This window comes from Hemiscyllium ocellatum, chromosome 15 (genome assembly GCF_020745735.1).
Source record: "Hemiscyllium ocellatum isolate sHemOce1 chromosome 15, sHemOce1.pat.X.cur, whole genome shotgun sequence".
In the NCBI taxonomy this organism is placed as follows: domain Eukaryota; kingdom Metazoa; phylum Chordata; class Chondrichthyes; order Orectolobiformes; family Hemiscylliidae; genus Hemiscyllium; species Hemiscyllium ocellatum.
Genome location: NC_083415.1, coordinates 57,964,248 through 57,981,177, shown reverse-complemented (window position 1 = coordinate 57,981,177; position 16,930 = coordinate 57,964,248). Strand labels below are relative to the sequence as shown.

At 44.1% G+C, this 16,930-nt stretch overlaps 1 protein-coding gene across 1 annotated transcript in view; it reads right to left on the bottom strand.

Annotated features, from left to right (window-relative positions):
• Positions 1–16,334, bottom strand: part of LOC132822997 (deoxynucleoside triphosphate triphosphohydrolase SAMHD1-like) — a 60,476-nt gene extending 44,142 nt beyond the window's left edge. The window contains exons 1-5 of the mRNA XM_060836517.1: positions 16,058–16,334; positions 11,114–11,180; positions 9,070–9,139; positions 5,752–5,912; positions 1,287–1,402 (exon numbers count right to left, since the gene is read on the bottom strand). Of these exons, the coding sequence (XP_060692500.1) occupies positions 1,287–1,402; positions 5,752–5,912; positions 9,070–9,139; positions 11,114–11,180; positions 16,058–16,238 (595 nt within the window). The 5' untranslated portion in view covers positions 16,239–16,334. The remainder of the gene's footprint in view (positions 1–1,286; positions 1,403–5,751; positions 5,913–9,069; positions 9,140–11,113; positions 11,181–16,057) is intronic.
• Between the last annotated feature and the right edge of the window lie 596 nt (positions 16,335–16,930).

The following is a 16,930-nucleotide window of genomic DNA, read 5'->3' as shown; positions in this document are numbered from 1 at the left end:
CTCGGGAAAAGACTGCAACGTCTTAAATCCTGTAAACTGAGAGGTGTAAATGTGGAAACCAAGTCAAAGTAACGGTATCTGCAAGGACTCATGGTGGCTCAGTGGTTATCACTGCTGCCTCTCTGCACCAGGGACCCGGGTTCGATTCCAGCCTTGGGCGACTGTCAGTGTGATATTTGCACAATCTCCCCGTGTCTGCGTGGGTTGTCTCCGGGTGCTCCAGTTTCCTCCCACAGTCCAAAGATGTGCAGGTTAGATGAATTGGCCATGCTAAATTGCCCATAGTGTTCAGGAATGTGTAGGTTTCGTGCATTATTCAGGAGAAATGCACAGTCTAGGGAAGGGGAATGAGTCTGGGTGGGTGACTCTCAGAGGGTCAGTATGGACTCCTTGGGCCAAATGATCTGTCTCCACACTGTAGAATTTCTATGATTTTATGATAACCGTTTTTGCCTTATTGAGAATTATAGAGGAGCTAAATTATTAGCATTTCTCACGTTATAGCTCAAGTAGAAACTGCACCTTCATCGCTAACATTTAAAATGACACTACAAAAGTAGGGAGAATTGCTTGAATTCTTACTATGAAATGCTTAATTTTCACAGTCACGACCCGAGATAGAGACAAAGGTTAGAGGTTAGGTGCAAGCAGGGTGGTCAGTCCAGATTGCAATGGTGGAGGGAGATATTGTTAAAGATTAACAGTGGTATATTTTGCTAACCTTGAAGTCTGTCCAGTTTGGACCACAACTTGTGTCTCGCAACAGACCAAGGCAATCCCACTAATCAGTATTGCACAATACTCCACAAAACCATGCAGTTGTGAACAGCGGCTACATCAAAAGGACATAAACTGAGTCTCACAGTTAGTAAGAATGCAGATCACATTCCATTTCCTAAAGGGACACTGGGATACTGGAGGAACCAGTACCATCAATAATAACTTAACACACATAGCCTTCACTCTTCACATTTAAAACTTTACAGTCAGCCCTGCCAGGATATCAGTCAATGTCCTGCTAATAGTTTGGATACCAGTCACATATCCAGGTGAATGTTGCTTTGGAATACTGAAGCCTCCAGTTGTGACATTTCCTAAACAAGACTAGAAATTAAACAATCCTGTAGAACTGAAGCAGAGTGATGTTTTCACCCACTGCACACTTTGCATATGAAACTTCTAACTCCGAAGCAAATAGAACATGAAAATCTTGCTCAAAAGCCAAAAAAGCGCTCACACAGAGGTAGCATCCTCTTGCAATAACTCCTATAGAGCAGCTCACTCACCCAGATCGTGGCAAAGTCCTGCAATCTGCACACACAGTATGTCGCGATGGTTAATCCGCAGTTCTGGTTGCCGTTCAGCAAGAGCTTTAACCAACTGGCCTGCCAGGTATCCCACACTATAGGGCAACAGACCAGAATAAACTTAACAAGGACATAGTTAATGTACAAAGCATTGTGAATCATGAGGTTTCTAATAGACTAAACACCCCTGAATTTTCTTTGTGAAAATCACTTAATTAAATGCAACCAGCTTTTCTATATCTGATTTTTTACAATAAGGTAAGCAATCGATTGTCTCCTGAATGTAAATACAGATGAGATATGGATGTTTGTACACTACCTTTTGGAGTCAGATTGAAAGACAGATTATATCCGAGTACTCCCATCCCTACTTCAACATCAGTTTCCTGTTCTGGGGATAAGCTGGTCAGTGATATCCTCTACAAACCTCCCTCCACCCCCACCTCCCAACTTCCACAGTTACCTGTTTCTCCATCACTGTTTCATCTGTTCTGACAATGCCAGCTTCCTGTAAAGGTGAGGGCCTCAGAAATACTCAGCTTTTTCCTCAGCCAAGGATTTTGCACTCTGGCTCTGGCACATCTCCCACACTCTGCCCTCACCCCTTCTCTACCCTCCCACAACATTGACAGGCTCCCCCCCCGCCCCGCCCCCGCTTTGACAAAGGGTCAGTTAGACTTGGAACGGTCAGCTCTTTTCTCTCCTTACAGATGCTGCCAGACCTGCTGAGATTTTCCAGCATTTTCTCTTTTGGTTTCATGCTATCACCCATCCCTTTTTCTGCTCAAGTGTCTCCTTCCCCCCTCTCCCTCTCTCTCTCTCTCTCTGGACTCCAGCTCCAACTCTCACTCTTCCCCCATCTCTGGTCTTCAGCACATGTACCACATTTTCCTCTTTACTGTCAGACCAGCTGAGTTTCTCCAGCAATTTCTGCTTTTGTTGCAGGAGCTGCAGATTGATGCACAATCATTATTGGATCCTGCATGATTTTGTGAGGCCCATAAAATATAGGATTGGCTTCATTTTTACAAAACTGCAGAGTTATGTGGAGAAATTGAGTAGATTGGGTTTATACTCAGAGTTTCGAAGAGTGAGTAGAGACCATATTGCAACATATGAGTGAACATTAAAAAGGGATTTGACAGGATAGATGCAGAGAGGTTGTTAATCCTGGTGAGGGAGGACCAAAGAGCATAATCTCAGACTAAGGATAGATGCAGAGAGGTTGCTATTCCTGGAGGGAGAGGCTACGACCAGAGGGTATAATCTCAGATTAAAGATTGATGCAGAGAAGTTGTTAATCCTGGGGGGAGAGACTAAGACCAGAGGGTATATTCTTAGACTATGGGTTGCCCATTTAAGACATAGATGAGGAGGAATTTCTTTCCTCAGAGAGTAGTGAATTTACTGCAGAGTAGTGTGACAGAAAACCATCTCAAAAAGATCAGCCATGGAGTCAAAGTTGATCAGTTCAGCCATGGAAGGGTGGATTCAATGGGCCAATTAGCCTAACTATGCACATATTCCTCATGGCCTCAGGGAATTTTAATCCAGGAATCAAAATATCAAACCTCCATCCAAATCCAAGATTTTACTCAGAATGAAGCTACACTCATATGGAGGTAGTCTGCATCAAATCAAAGGTGAGGAATTACCTTTGAACAATTGTCACTGCTGTAATTTTTTAAAAATTCATTCACAAGATGAGGGCATCTCCAGCTTGATCAGCATTTATTGCCCAGAGGGCAGTTAAGAGTCAACCCCATTGCTGTGGGCCTGGGATCACATGCAGGCCAGACCAGGTAAGGGATGGCAGTTTCCTTCCCTAAAGGACATTATTGGACCAGGTGGGTTTTTGCAACAATGGATTCATGGTCATCATTAAACTCTAATTTCCAGCTATTTACTGAATTCAAATTCCACTATCTGCCGTGGTGGGATTTGTAACCAGGTCCCCAGAACATTTCCTGGGTCTGTGGATTAATTTTCCAGTGATAACACACTAGACTGTTGCCTCCTCTGTAGCAGTCCATTTGTACCTACCCAGACAGCAATGAAACAAACAATTAGTTTATGAAGGATGGCTGAATGAACAACAATTTGGCAGAAAGCTGGTGCCTCTTGGGCAGGTACTTGTCAAAGAACTATACCTCACATACTTTAAATCACTCTGTCAGGAATAGAATGCAGTGTCACTGAAACCTACATCCCCAGTGGTCATTCTTAGCTGGCTTTTTGAACTGCATTCAATTGTGTTTCAATCCACTTTTTGTTTGTAACATGGCAAGTTCCTCATCAAAGAACATCCAGTTCCTTTGTGGAATTATATATGGAATCAGCTTCCACCATCTTTTATAGCAGACATAGAATTCCTACAATGTGGAAACAGACAAGTCCACACACCGACTCTCCAAAGATTAACCCTCCCAGACCTATTCCTATATTTACCCCTCGCTAATGCACCTATCCTACACATCCCTGAACACTACGGGCAATTTAGCATGGCCAATTCACCTAACCTGCACGTCTTTGGACTGTGGGAGGAAACCGGAGCACCTAGAGGAAATCCACGCAGACACGGGGAGAATGTGCAAACTCCACACAGTCACCAGAGGCTGGAGTCAAACCTGGGGCCCTGGTGCTGAGGCAGCAGTGCTAACCACCGAGTCGCCCCAAACTAGCTCAAGCTTCTAGAATGGACATGAACTCTCAACCTTCAGGCTCAGGGGCCTAGTGCTATCATTAGGCCAAGCTAATATGAAAGGTTCAAAACATCAACATGCAAAACTCTCATTGCTGTGATCTCAGTTTCCAAATCATGTTTAGTAAAATTTATACAACCTTTAAGGAGCAGAAATATTTATCTATTTAGTTTCTCCAGACTAAACACTGTACTAATACTTAGAAGAATCCCTTACTTTGATTTTAGAATTCTGACCAGTTCGAACACATATCCCACTGAAAAAGAAGCATCCAATTGCTTGCACGCATATACCATCTATGGTATTAGATTAGATTACTTACAGTGTGGAAACAGGCCCTTCGGCCCAACATGTCCACACCGACCCACCGAAGTGAAACCCACCCATACCCCTACATTTGCCCCTTACCGAACACTACAGGCAATTTAGCATGGCCAATTCACCTGACCTGCACATCTTTGGACTGTGGGAGGAAACCGGCGCACCCGGAGGAAACCCACGCAGACACGGGGAGAACGTGCAAACTCCACACAGTCAGTCAGCTGAGGCGGGACCTGGTTACGAATCCCATCACAGCAGATACTGGAATTTGAATTCAATAAATAGCTGGAAATTAGAGTTTAATGATGACCATGAATCCATTGTTGCAAAAACCCACCTGGTCCAATAATGTCCTTTAGGGAAGGAAACTGCCATCCTTACCGGGTCTGGTAAACAGACCAAAGACACTTCACAGCAGCATAAACCAGACAAAATGTGACACCAAAGTTAAAAAAAGGAGATATCAGGACAAAGTTACAGCAGCTTGAACGAAGGCATATGGGAGATACTAAAGCAGGAAAAAGAAAAAAAAGTGGACAAATTTCAGGGGTCAATTCCAGAACTTCAGATCATTTCTTTTTAAATGCATTCATGGGATTTAAGTGTTGTTAGCTACACCAGCACCTTGTTGCCTTCCCTAAACAGCTGACGGTTGGAGTAATGTTAGTCAGGAATGCACAGGAGGGCAGAACTAGTGAAGTGCAATGATGTTGGACAGTTATATCGAAGTGGAGGAGAGCAGACAAGAGGAAGAGAAGGGGTGGCCTTGGAGGGATGGAAATTTTAAAAATCGCTGGAATGACAGTTCAAAAGGTCAATGATCACAGAATCAGGGGTTAAAGTGGGTTTCATATGGTACAAACAGCAGAGTCTTGTAGAATTGGAAGCTTTTGGAGGATGGAAGATCCAAGGCCAACAATGAGTGTGTTAAAATAGTGGGGTCTGATCACCAAATGGATATAATATATTCCTACGTCCCCATCATGTTATGGAAATATGTATATTTTGATCACAATTTCAAGCAGAAAGTTATAACTTAAAAAGGCATCACTAATGAATGCTCAGCAGCGATAGGGAGGTGGATAAGCTCCCTGACATCGTTTTATTTATCCAGTGATCTGACTGGAGAATAACTAATAAAACACAGAAGTCCAGAAGTAAATCTTATTGAACAATTTGAAATCCAGGAGCCTAGGGAATCTCCCCCTAGAAATGCTCCAACAATTAGTCGACATGTTTTGGAGATTGGTACTGAGCCGAGTCTCAGTTTTAAATAGTCTTATGTGCATGAGTGGAAAATGAGATGTTGTTGCATTGAGTTTCACTGGAGCACTATTAGCAGGTCGAGAAATGTTAGCAATCGACTTGTTCTCATCAAGCACTTTCTACTTTTAGGATAGATATTTTCCTGGGCTCCTCACCCGATGGAATGCTCGAATCTGTTGTGTGAAGCACCAGGATAGACAAAATAGGTCCCACCCAGCTGCTTAATGAACCGGAGCCGCTGAAATTGTGGGGTGTCAATGATCCGGACGAGGACTGGATGCATCTCAATGTGTCCGTGGATCGGGTCATTGAATACCTGCAGGGAAAACCAAGTACCTCACATTACATGCCAGAGTTACAAGCGTGACTGTATGTACAAATCCCACACACAGGTTAATCAAATTAATGAGTCATTTGAAATTACACAGACCTGTTATAAGAACATGTATTTTCTCAACACAGCACAAGCCATTCAGACCAGATGTTCTATGCTAGTGTTAAGGATGTCTGGGAGTCTCCACCAATCATCTCTATCTCACCCCAACAACATACCCTTCTATTTCTTTGTCCCTCACATACTTATCTAGCATCTGGTTAAATAGATCTGCCCCTCGCTGCAGGACAGTCCCCACATTCCAATCATTCTCTGGGTAAAGGGGTTACTTTGGATTTTGCCATTGGTTTGATTCATGATTTGGGGCCCTGGTTTTGGAATTCCCCACAAGTGGAAAACCCTCTTCTATGCGTACCCTACAGAATCCCTTCATCAACGACCTTCACTGGGTCACATTTCATTCTTTTCTTTTCGAGAAAGGTAAAATAAACCTTGCCTGTCCAGCCTCAGACTGTTGAGAGAGTTTACAAAAACACAATAGTATAGTGACGAGATCTTTGTGCTGAATGCTGGTGCTGTAGCTCACTCACAGAGCTCGAGTCGCTGTGGTAGTTTCCACTTTTATACACATTGCAGTCTGCATTGATGGACTACAATAGAAGAGGTTCCAACTCTCTGCTAATCACGTAGCTGACCAGGAATCTCTCCCACTCTTACCACCAGTTCTTTGTCAGCTTATTTGGCCACTTTATGAATACACCTACCATGGCCATCAAGTCTTGGGGTTGGATTTGAACTCAGAGCTTCTGGCACTTGGACAGGAACCAAATTTACTTTGTTTTGGCCAAGTCTGAATTGCGACATGCTTTGTTTGAAGAAATTTCCACGATGCAGCCTAGCAATTTTCTCGCTGCATGTTACCAAATTCACCTCTAACTCCTGAGACTGCCCGACATTTAGCCTCTCACACCTGACGTGGACAGCATCCCAATTCTGAACACTCTAAGTGGCAGACTGACCATGTCCAAGCTGCTGGATTGGTCCCAGACGTAGCCTTTGACTCATTGGACCACGAGCCCCTGACAGAAAACTATGCACCATGACTTGTCAGAGGCCCTGCCGACAACCACGATGAGCTTCCTGGTTTGGTACCTTCACCAAATGGCAAGGCAAGACAAAAGTTATATCAGCCTGGTATCTCTGGCTGTGAGAGCAAAACACAAGAAAGCAAGGCAAGAGAAGACAAAGCAAGGATGCTGTGAGCATCGCTAGGCTCAGAGTGAGTGCGCAGTCCATGAGCTGAGTGGACGTTGCGGAGTACACACTGAGTAATGCAGTATGACAATGATAGTTGCTGGCACAACACTGTGGTACAGAAGCAAACTGTTAACAGACTGAAGATATGCCAGAAGGGTTTGCAGAAGCTGACACTCATCAAATACCAATGTCTATGGACACAGAGGGTGCATGGAGTATGACCCAAAACATTGACGCCTGGTGCCCAACATGGAGATTGCTCAGAGCAAATGGGAGGTAAAATGACTGGATAACCACTCTGGTTTCCAGGTCAGGCGTTTTCGACATCAAGCTCATTTTGGATATTATTGAGCTATAGGGAGAGGCTGAATAGACTGGGACTGTTTTCCCAGGAGCATCGGAGGCTGAGGGGTGACCTTATAATGATTTATAAAATCATACGGGGCATGGATCGAATAAATAGACAATTTATTTTCCTTGGGATGGAGGAGTCTAGAACTAGAGGGCATTGGGCTTAGGGTGAGGGGGGAAAGATATAAAAGGGACCTAAGGGGCAATTTTTTCACACAGAGAATGGTACGTATGGAATGAGCTGCCAGAGGAAGCGGTGGAGGCTGGTATAATAGCAACATTTAAAAGGCATCTGGATGGGTAAATGAATAGGAAGGGTTTGGAGGGATATGGGCTAGGTGCTGGCAGGTGGGACTAGATTAGGTTGGGATATCTGGTCAGCATGGATGAGTTCGACCAAAGGGTCTGTTTCCGTGCTGTACATCTCTGTGACTCTAATTTGTGGAGAAGGTGGTTAACAAACAATAATCCCCCTTAACTGGCAACGCAGCACTAGTTAGGGAGAAGCCCAGCATGGCATGTAGAAAGCACAAGAGATGAAATGAGTTGCTCCAGGTTGCGATGGGTCTCACCAGACTTCTCACCCAAAGCTGCCACAAATCTCTCTGACCCATAAGATTCCATCCAGCAAAAGTGGCCAATGCGTCACAAACCCCCCCCCCCCATAACAAAGCAGCACCACATTCTACTCCCTCATCCATAACCCTCCCCCTCCATCACTTTTCTTGTGGCATCTAAAATAACTCTACAGAGCGCTGTATCCCATCACCTAGTCATCCTTTATTTACACATGAACAGTATTGCCTCATACAGAGCCAGGTACTGGATTGTCAGTATCACTGACATTCATCTTTATTTCCCCTCAGTCTCCTCTCCTCCATAATAGAGAAAAGTGGAGAGTCTTTCACTCTCACTGATCCAGCTCCCTCAGAGCCAACTCGAAGAGTATCAAATTGTCAGATTTTCTTTTTATTTCTTTCCCTCCCACATTACCGCCCGATAACGGTAATGCTTATTTTTCCCCAGCACCCATGTCGCATGTGTGCAGGTGTTGGGACACAGTGAAGACATTCACCTTTTCATCTGTCAGCTAGAACTCCTTAATTGGACCAGATTAACAGCCCCAGTTAGGGAACTCATACTCTGAGGTCCAGTTAGTTGGCTGACCGCCTTACTCGCTACAGTATCCTCCTCCAAACCTCCAATCCTCCTCATTGTGGTGAGTAGCCAGACAAGGGGAAACTAGACTTAAGGCTTTCAAAGTTTGGGAGAAGATTTGTAACTCGGGTGCTCATTGTTGTGGTTCTGTTTGCCGAGCTGGGAATTTGTGTTGCAGACGTTTCGTCCCCTGTCTAGGTGACATCCTCAGTGCTTGAGAGCCTCCTGTGAAGCCTTCACAGGAGACTCCCAAGCACTGAGGATGTCACCTAGACAGGGGATGAAACGTTTGCAACACAAATTCCCAGCTCGGCGAACAGAATCACAACACAGACTTAAGGCTGTCCAATTTCTCCTTCAGCTGTATACCTACCTTCATATCAATAGGTTTCTGCCACAGCAAATCGATACACTTGATCAAATCCAAGCGTTCACCAAGAGATCTGCAAAAACACAAACAAAACAGCATCACCACAAAGGTTACGAGTCTTAGCTTACAAAGAAGCTGCCAATCTGTGACAGACAATGCCCACTTATCAGGGAGGAGAAAGTGAGGACTGCAGATGCTGGAATACCAGAGTTGAAAAATGTGGTGCTGCAAAAAAACACAGCAGGCCAGGCAGCATCCGAGGAGCAGGAGAATCGACGTTTCGGGCATGAGCCCGCTGGCGTGCCAAGCGGGCTGAGATAAAGGGTAGTGGGGAGGGAATTTGGGGGAGGGGCGCTGGGAATACGATAGGTGGAAGGAGGTGAGGGCGATAGGCCGGAGAGGGGGTGGGGCGGAGAGGTCGGGAAGATGATTGCAGGTCAAGAGGGCGGTACTGAATCCGGGGGTTGGGACTGAGATAAGGTGGGGGAAGGGGAAATGAGGAAGCTGGAGAAATCTACTTATCACCCAACTGGAAATATTTACATAAATCACCAATTAAACTAGTTACTACTCTTCCTTCACCCTGGCCCTCAAAATTCCTTTGCTCCACTGACAGACAGAGAATCAAGAAGGTTCATAGCTCCTTGAAAGTGGAGTCGCAGGTAGATAGGATAGTGAAGGTGTTTGATATGCTTTCCTTTATTGGTCAGAGTATTGAGTACAGGAGTTGGGAGGTCATGTTGCGGCTGTACAGGACATTAGTTAGGCCACTGTTGGAATATTGCATGCAATCTGGTCTCCTTCCTATTGGAAAGATATTGTGAAACTTGAAAGGGTTCAGAAAATATTTACAAGGATGTTGTCAGGGTTGGAGGATCTGAGCTACAGGGAGAGGCCGAACAGGCTAGGGCTGTTTTCCCTGGAGCGTCGGAGGCTGAGGGGTGACCTTATAGAGGCTTACAAAATTATGAGGGGCATGGATAGAGTAAATGGGCAAAGTTTTTTTCCCTGGGGTCGGGGAATCCAAAACTAGAGGGCATAGGTTTATGGTGAGAGGGGTAAGATATAAAAGAGACTTACGGGGCAACTTTTTCAGGTAGAGAGTGGTATGGAATGAGCTGCCAGAGGAAGTGGTGGAGGCCGGTACAATTGCAACATTTAAGAGGCATTTGGATGGGTATATGAATAGGAAAGGTTTGCAGGGATATGGGCCGGGTGTTAGCAGTTGGGACTAGATTGGGTTGGGATATCTGGTCGGCACGGATGGGTTGGACCGAAGGGTCTGTTTCCATGCTGTACATCTCTATGACTCTAAGTGAAATCCAGATTCAATGCATCGCAAACCAAAAACTATACCTACAAAAAGTGCTGGATATTACTGGATACTATCTTCTGTGATCCTCCCTGATTCTAGCCCTTCCTGAAAGATCACCACCACTGCCTCTCTAGCTTCCTCAGTTATCTCCTTCAGACCCCTGGGGGTGTAGTTCACCTGGTCCAGGTGATTTATCCACCTTCAACTTCCCCAGCACCTTCTCTTTAGTGATGACCACTACACTCACCTCTGCCCCCAACCCTCAAAGTTCTGGTCTGAGGAATAGGAGAAAAGAAAAATAGTTATCGTTCTGGAATGCACTGCCTGAGAATACAATGAAAGCAAGTTCAATCAATCCAAGAAATCATTGACATTTGTCTGAAGAGAAAGGATGCGCTGTCTTTTCAGGGAACCGAGCTGGGGAATCACGAAATGAGCTGGTCACTTGGAAAGCCAGTACAGACATATTGGGCTAAATGGTCTCCTTCCACACTGTAACAATTCAATGACTCTGTACTTATAGAACAAATTAAACTCTTTGGTACTGAAATACTGATTGCTTAGAGGAACAAGAGCAAGACTGTGAGAATGTTCGCTCTCTGTCCACTGCTTTTGATTCTGGGGAAAGCTCCCGATTCTTTTCTTCAGAATTAAAAATAGTTACAGAGGTAGTCACAACGCCCTGAATTTACAAAAGAGTATTGCCTTTAATTATAACATTGCAACACTTACCTCACTCCAATCTGCTCCAAATCAGATTCTGTTAGATAAGGTAGTTTGCATCCGGTTAGTTTTTCATCTAGAGAATGAGGATAAGAAAATGAATCATGAAGCTATAAGTTTCTTCAACTTTTAGCCCTTACCAAGTGCCAATGACAGGTTCTATTCCAGCACCTACATGTCACCCTCCACATCACACACCAACCTGACCTGGAACTATAGTGCCATTCTTGCAATGTCGTTGAGTCAAAATCCTGGATCTCACTCACTAAAAGTACTGTGAACTACCACAGACAGCAGCAGTAGAAGGCAATGGCTCATCACCATCTCCTCAAAGGTAATGAGGGATAGGCAAGAAATGCAGGTCTAGCCAGGCAGATCTACATCTCGCAAATTCAGAATAAACAAACAAAATTGTGATATAGGCAATAAGTCACTTGTTTTCTGGCCCCACTACACTTCACCCAATTCCTGAGAAAGTTGTTGTTTCCTACCCAAATCAGTCACATAGCACAACAAGAAGGATAGGAGACATGGTGAGATGGTGGTAATGTCAATGGGCTAGTGTTTCAGAGACACTAACTGGTGCTCTTGGGTTCAAAAATCACACCTGGGCAGCTTGTGAAATCTAAATTCAATTCATTTTTGAAAACCTACAATTTAAACCTAGGTTTGGCAATGGTCACAATGAAACGACCATCAATTGTCGTAAAAAGCCATCCATTTCACTAATTTCCTTTAGCGAAGGTATCTGCTCATTTCAAAAGAACTATTAAATCAGACTTGAAAAGTTAACTTTCTCTCTCTCTCTACACAGATGCTGCCAGACCGACGAGTTTCTCTAGCAGTTGTGTCTTTACTTCAAATCTGTCTGCCATACGTATCCGAACTTGCCTACATGTGACTCCAGGTCAACAACAGTCCATTGATCATTGGCTTCTCTAATGATTAACATACCACTCAGCTCAAGGGCAACTAGGGATGGTGTCAAAACACTGATTTGTCAATAACGCTCACATTTCCATGTAAGAATAAAGAAAAAGAATATTCGTTGCAATGTGACACCATGAACATGTAACGAATTTCTAATATACTGATTTTTTTACTCTAAAGAAATTTGGCAATTTGCATTGCGCAATTTCATAACCTGTTTTAAATTTAGGAAGTTATTGTAGAGAAGGCAGTTACATAGTGGTAACCCAGAGTCATTAGGAAGCAAATATGATGTGAACCTGACCTGACACCAGGCTCCACAGCAATCTTCCTGACTCTTACAATGACCTAGTAAACCAAAGGTTGAAGGAATAGACAAATGTGTCATTTTGTCAACACCACACGCATATCGCATAAATTAATTAAGGAAACAAGTCATGATTAATATATCAGTGATTTTCTGTTAATTATTCTAGCAGCCAAAGTTTATTCCATTGCCAACCTTACAATGAATCCACAAAACCCTTCCTCTTGGCTTACTCTTAGACTCCTTTGCACCAATGTTATTTTGGCCCCTTCCTCCACTGTAAATCAGTTTTTAAAAACCAACTTACCACAGAGTCACAGAGATTCCCTGCACAAAAACAGACCCTTCGGTCCAACTTATCCGTGCTGACCAAATATCCTAACCTAATCTCATCCCACTTGTCAGCACTTGGGTCCATATCCCTCTAAACCTTTCCTACTCACATACCAATCCAGATGCCTTTTAAATGTTGCAATCGTCCTCACCTCCGCCACTTCCTCTGGCAGCTCATTCCATACACGTACCACCCTCTGTGCGAAAAAGTTGCCCCTTAGGTTCCTTTTATATCTTTCCCCTCTCACCCTAAACCAATACTCTCTAGTTCTGGACTCCCCCGCCCCAAGGAAAAGACTGTCTATTTATCCTATCCATGCCTCTCATGATTTTATAAACCTCTATAAGGTCACCCCTCAGCCTTCGATGCTCCAGGGAAAACAGCCCTAGCCTGTTCAGCCTCTCCCTATAGCTCAATCCTCCAACCCTGGCAACATCTTTGTAAATCTTTTCTGAACCCTTTCAAGTTTCACAACATCTTTCCAACCAATATCCAGTACAGCCGCAACACATTCTCCCCGCTTCTATACTCAATACTCTGACCAATAAAGGAAAGCATACCAAACGCCTTCTTCACTATCATATCTACCTGCGACTCTACTTTCAAGGAGCTATGAACCTGCACTCCAAGGTCTCTTTATTCAGCAACACTCCTCAGGACTTTACCTGTAAGTGTATAAGACCTGCCCGGATTAGCTTTTCAAAAATGTAGCAGCTCGCATTTATATAAATTAAACTCCATCTGCTACTCCTCAGCCCATTATCAGGTCTGCATCTTTCCTATTGTGCATTACAACCTCATCTATTTTTAAATTGGCCCGCATTCCTTTTCGCTTAGTAATGGATAAAAACCTGGCAAATTAGATTTTCTTCCCTTCCCCACCTACTTCATAAATTACTTTCTCTTTCTGTTTTAACAGCTCTTGCTGTCTGCTTTGCCTTGCATTTTTGTCAGTATTTTCTATTAGCTTGAGACTAGCTTTTTTTTTACTTTAGTTGCTTATCGACATAAGTGGAACCTATAACAGTATAATGTGCAACTTTATTGAACCCAATAATCTGGGAATACCTCCCGTTGTTTGATCATTTATTTATAAATTAATAGAACTTATGTAAGCCTCTATCAGAGCTGGACTATTTCTTAAAATTGTTTGTTGTCTTAAGTATGTAAAAGTGTTTTTAATAGCAGAAGTTTGCTAACAGTGGTTCATGACTTCCACAGGGGTTACAGACTATAGGCTTCTCAAACTTTTATATTCATATATCATTTTATATATCTGATCAATAACACCCTAACTTCAGTAATCATTTATACAACATTACTATGCTGGTTTATTGCCATTTGTTAGTTTTTAAACCTCAAAATGCAGTCATATTGGAAAGTAGCTTGGAAAACAGCTTTACAGCACAGTAAGCACAGAGCATGAAAAATATTTTACGTTGCTTTTATGTTTATCAATTAACAGCTCAACCCATTGCAATGTGTGCAATTAATTTCAATTTCTACCTCCTAAAGTTACAAAAAAAAACATGTCCCTCCTTCCCTTCTGTCTTTTAGTCTACAACCGAAGATGTAGTACGATCAAGACCGCAAGAGGAATGATGAAGGGCTCCAGCCCAAAACATTGATTTTCCTGCTCCTCCTGATTTGCCTGACCTGCTGAGCTTTTCTAGCACCACTCTGATCTCGAATCTGATCTCCAGCATCTGCAGTCCTCGCTTTTGCCAAGACTGTGAGAGCCTACTTCCTCTTTGGGGTTTTGAACAATGAGAGGTGACCTTATTGACACAAGCAAGCTTCTTCAAGCACTTGACAGGGTCGACTCAGAAGGTGTTTCCCCTTGTGGTAGAGTATAGGAGCAGAGGGCGTAATCTCATATTAAAGGGGTCACCCCTGCAAGAACGCAGGAGAAATTTCTTCTCTCAGACAGAGTGAATGCATGGAACTCCTTACCGTGAAGGGTTGTTCAGCAATGCTCCCTCCAAGCCATGCAGTTACACAGCTAGTGAGAAGCTCCACAACACACCGATGCTTCCAGACACTTCTGCCTGCTCAGATGTCAGAAATCCACTTGGTGAGGAAAAGAATTAGAGGGAACGCTGTTGTTAAGTGCACCAAGAGTGAGATAAAAATAGTTTTAATCAGGAAAGGAATCAAAGGGTTAGAGGAAAAAGTCAAAAAGGTGGAGCTAAGTTTTATCAGATCAGTCACAATTCCATTGAATGATCGTACAGACCCATTAGGCCAAACAGCCTACCTCTGTGCATAGGATTTCAATTTTATGGTCTCACCATCCACGGTAACACTTAGCTGCAGGTACAACTCAAGGGTCAAAAGTCCTCACATTTATTCCCCTCTATGCTGCTGTGATTTTGTCAGATCTCAAGAACACCTCAATGGAGTTTCCACCCATCTCCCACTAGAGAAACAAGGGTTCAGTTTGAGAACCCACAAAGAGATGCATATCCCATGTATTACAGAATGGTAACACCCAAAAAAGGAACCACAACATACATAGATAGCACAGTGAATATGTTTCTGATATTTCACATCTAATTGGAATGCTGATGTGGACCACTGGTAAAGGAAGAAAAATGATGCCAACAATGACACAGGAGGATCTCGCACGCTAGAGTGTTAGAGTCACACAGTACAGAAACTGACCCTTTGGTCTGATTTGTTGATGCCAACCCAATGTTCTACATAATTCCAGTCCCATTTGCCAGCATTTGGTCCATATCCATTGAAACACTTGTGAGTCATATACTCATCCAGATGATTTTTATGTCATTGGACCAACCTCCAGCTCATTCCAGACATGCAGCACCTTGTGTGAAAACGGTGCCCCTTAGGTCTCTTTTAAATCTTTCCCCTCTGACTTTAAACCTATGCCATGTAGTTTTGGAGTCCACTATCCTGGGGAGTAGTGGCTTGACTATTTACGGGTAGATGACCCTGACTATTTATCCTATCCATGCCCCTCATGATTTTACAAACCTCTGTAAGGTCACCCCTCAGCCTCTGACACTTCAGGGAAAATAGACCCAGTCCACTCAGCCTTTCCCTATAGCTCAAACTCTCCAATCCTGGCAACATCCTAGTAAATGTGAGTTGGCAGGGATTCTTCCGAAACAGGATCTACAAACTATGAACAGTCCCCATCTTGGATGTATTTAGTTCAGCGAAACAAAATAGCAAGGTGATGAGGTAATTCTAAGAGGAAGTGTATCCCCTTTTCCTGCCTTCACTTTGCTTTACAGGAGAGATGGGGTAAATCTGCAGGAAGGGCAAAGGGAGAGGGACTTTGGAGAGGTCCATACAGCATGCTCAGCCACGCGGGGTCGAATGAGCTCCTTGCACTGTCCAAAGATTGCACACTCACCTCTAAACAACGACTCGAACTTTTCAAATCCATGTGTCCGCAGATAACAGCAGACATCCTCCACGTCCCACTCTCGGTAATTGGGTTTGAATTTGAGCCGGGAGACTCTCTTGGCTGGAGTCACCGGCTTGGTGTCTGCCCCAGCGTCTCTCGGCCTCTTTCGGCTCTCGCTTTGGTTCATTGCCCCCGGTCTCCGCGATGCTGCTGGGTTGCTTTATACAGCACTCAGCGCTCTCTCTCTCTCTGCGTGTGTGTGTGCGAGAGCTGCTGCCGGCCTCACTGAGACTGTCCCTCTTTGCTGAATCGCTGCCAAACCCGGAAGAGGCTCGCCCCTGACCGCTCATTGCTTCACTGAATGCATTTGCACTGACAATCAAACCCTCTTCCCACCCCCCCAGTTAAAGTGGCAATGCTCCCTGTACCAACACATCAGCCCGACGTAGGTTAATTTGAAGGGAATCTGGGGAACTGTTAGAAACCGAGAAAATCCTAACGGGACTAGGCACTTGCATTTGTAAAGGTAGGTAAAAACAATGACTGCAGATGCTGGAAACCAGATTCTGGGTCAGTGGTGCTGGAAGAGCACAGCAGTTCAGGCAGCATCCAACGAGCAGCGAAATCGATGTTTCGGGCAAAAGCCCTTCATCAGGAATAAAGCAATTGTAAAGTTGAGAGTGCGGTGCTGGAAAAGCACAGCAGGTCAGGCAGCATCCGAGGAGCAGGAGAATCGACGTTTAGGGCCAGAGCCCTTCATCCGGATGCTGCCTGACCTGCTGTGCTTTTCCTGCAACACACTCTCAACTCTGATCTCCAGCATCTGCAGTCCTGTCTCCTATTTGCATTTCTAAATCGGCTGGAATATTTGGTGCCACC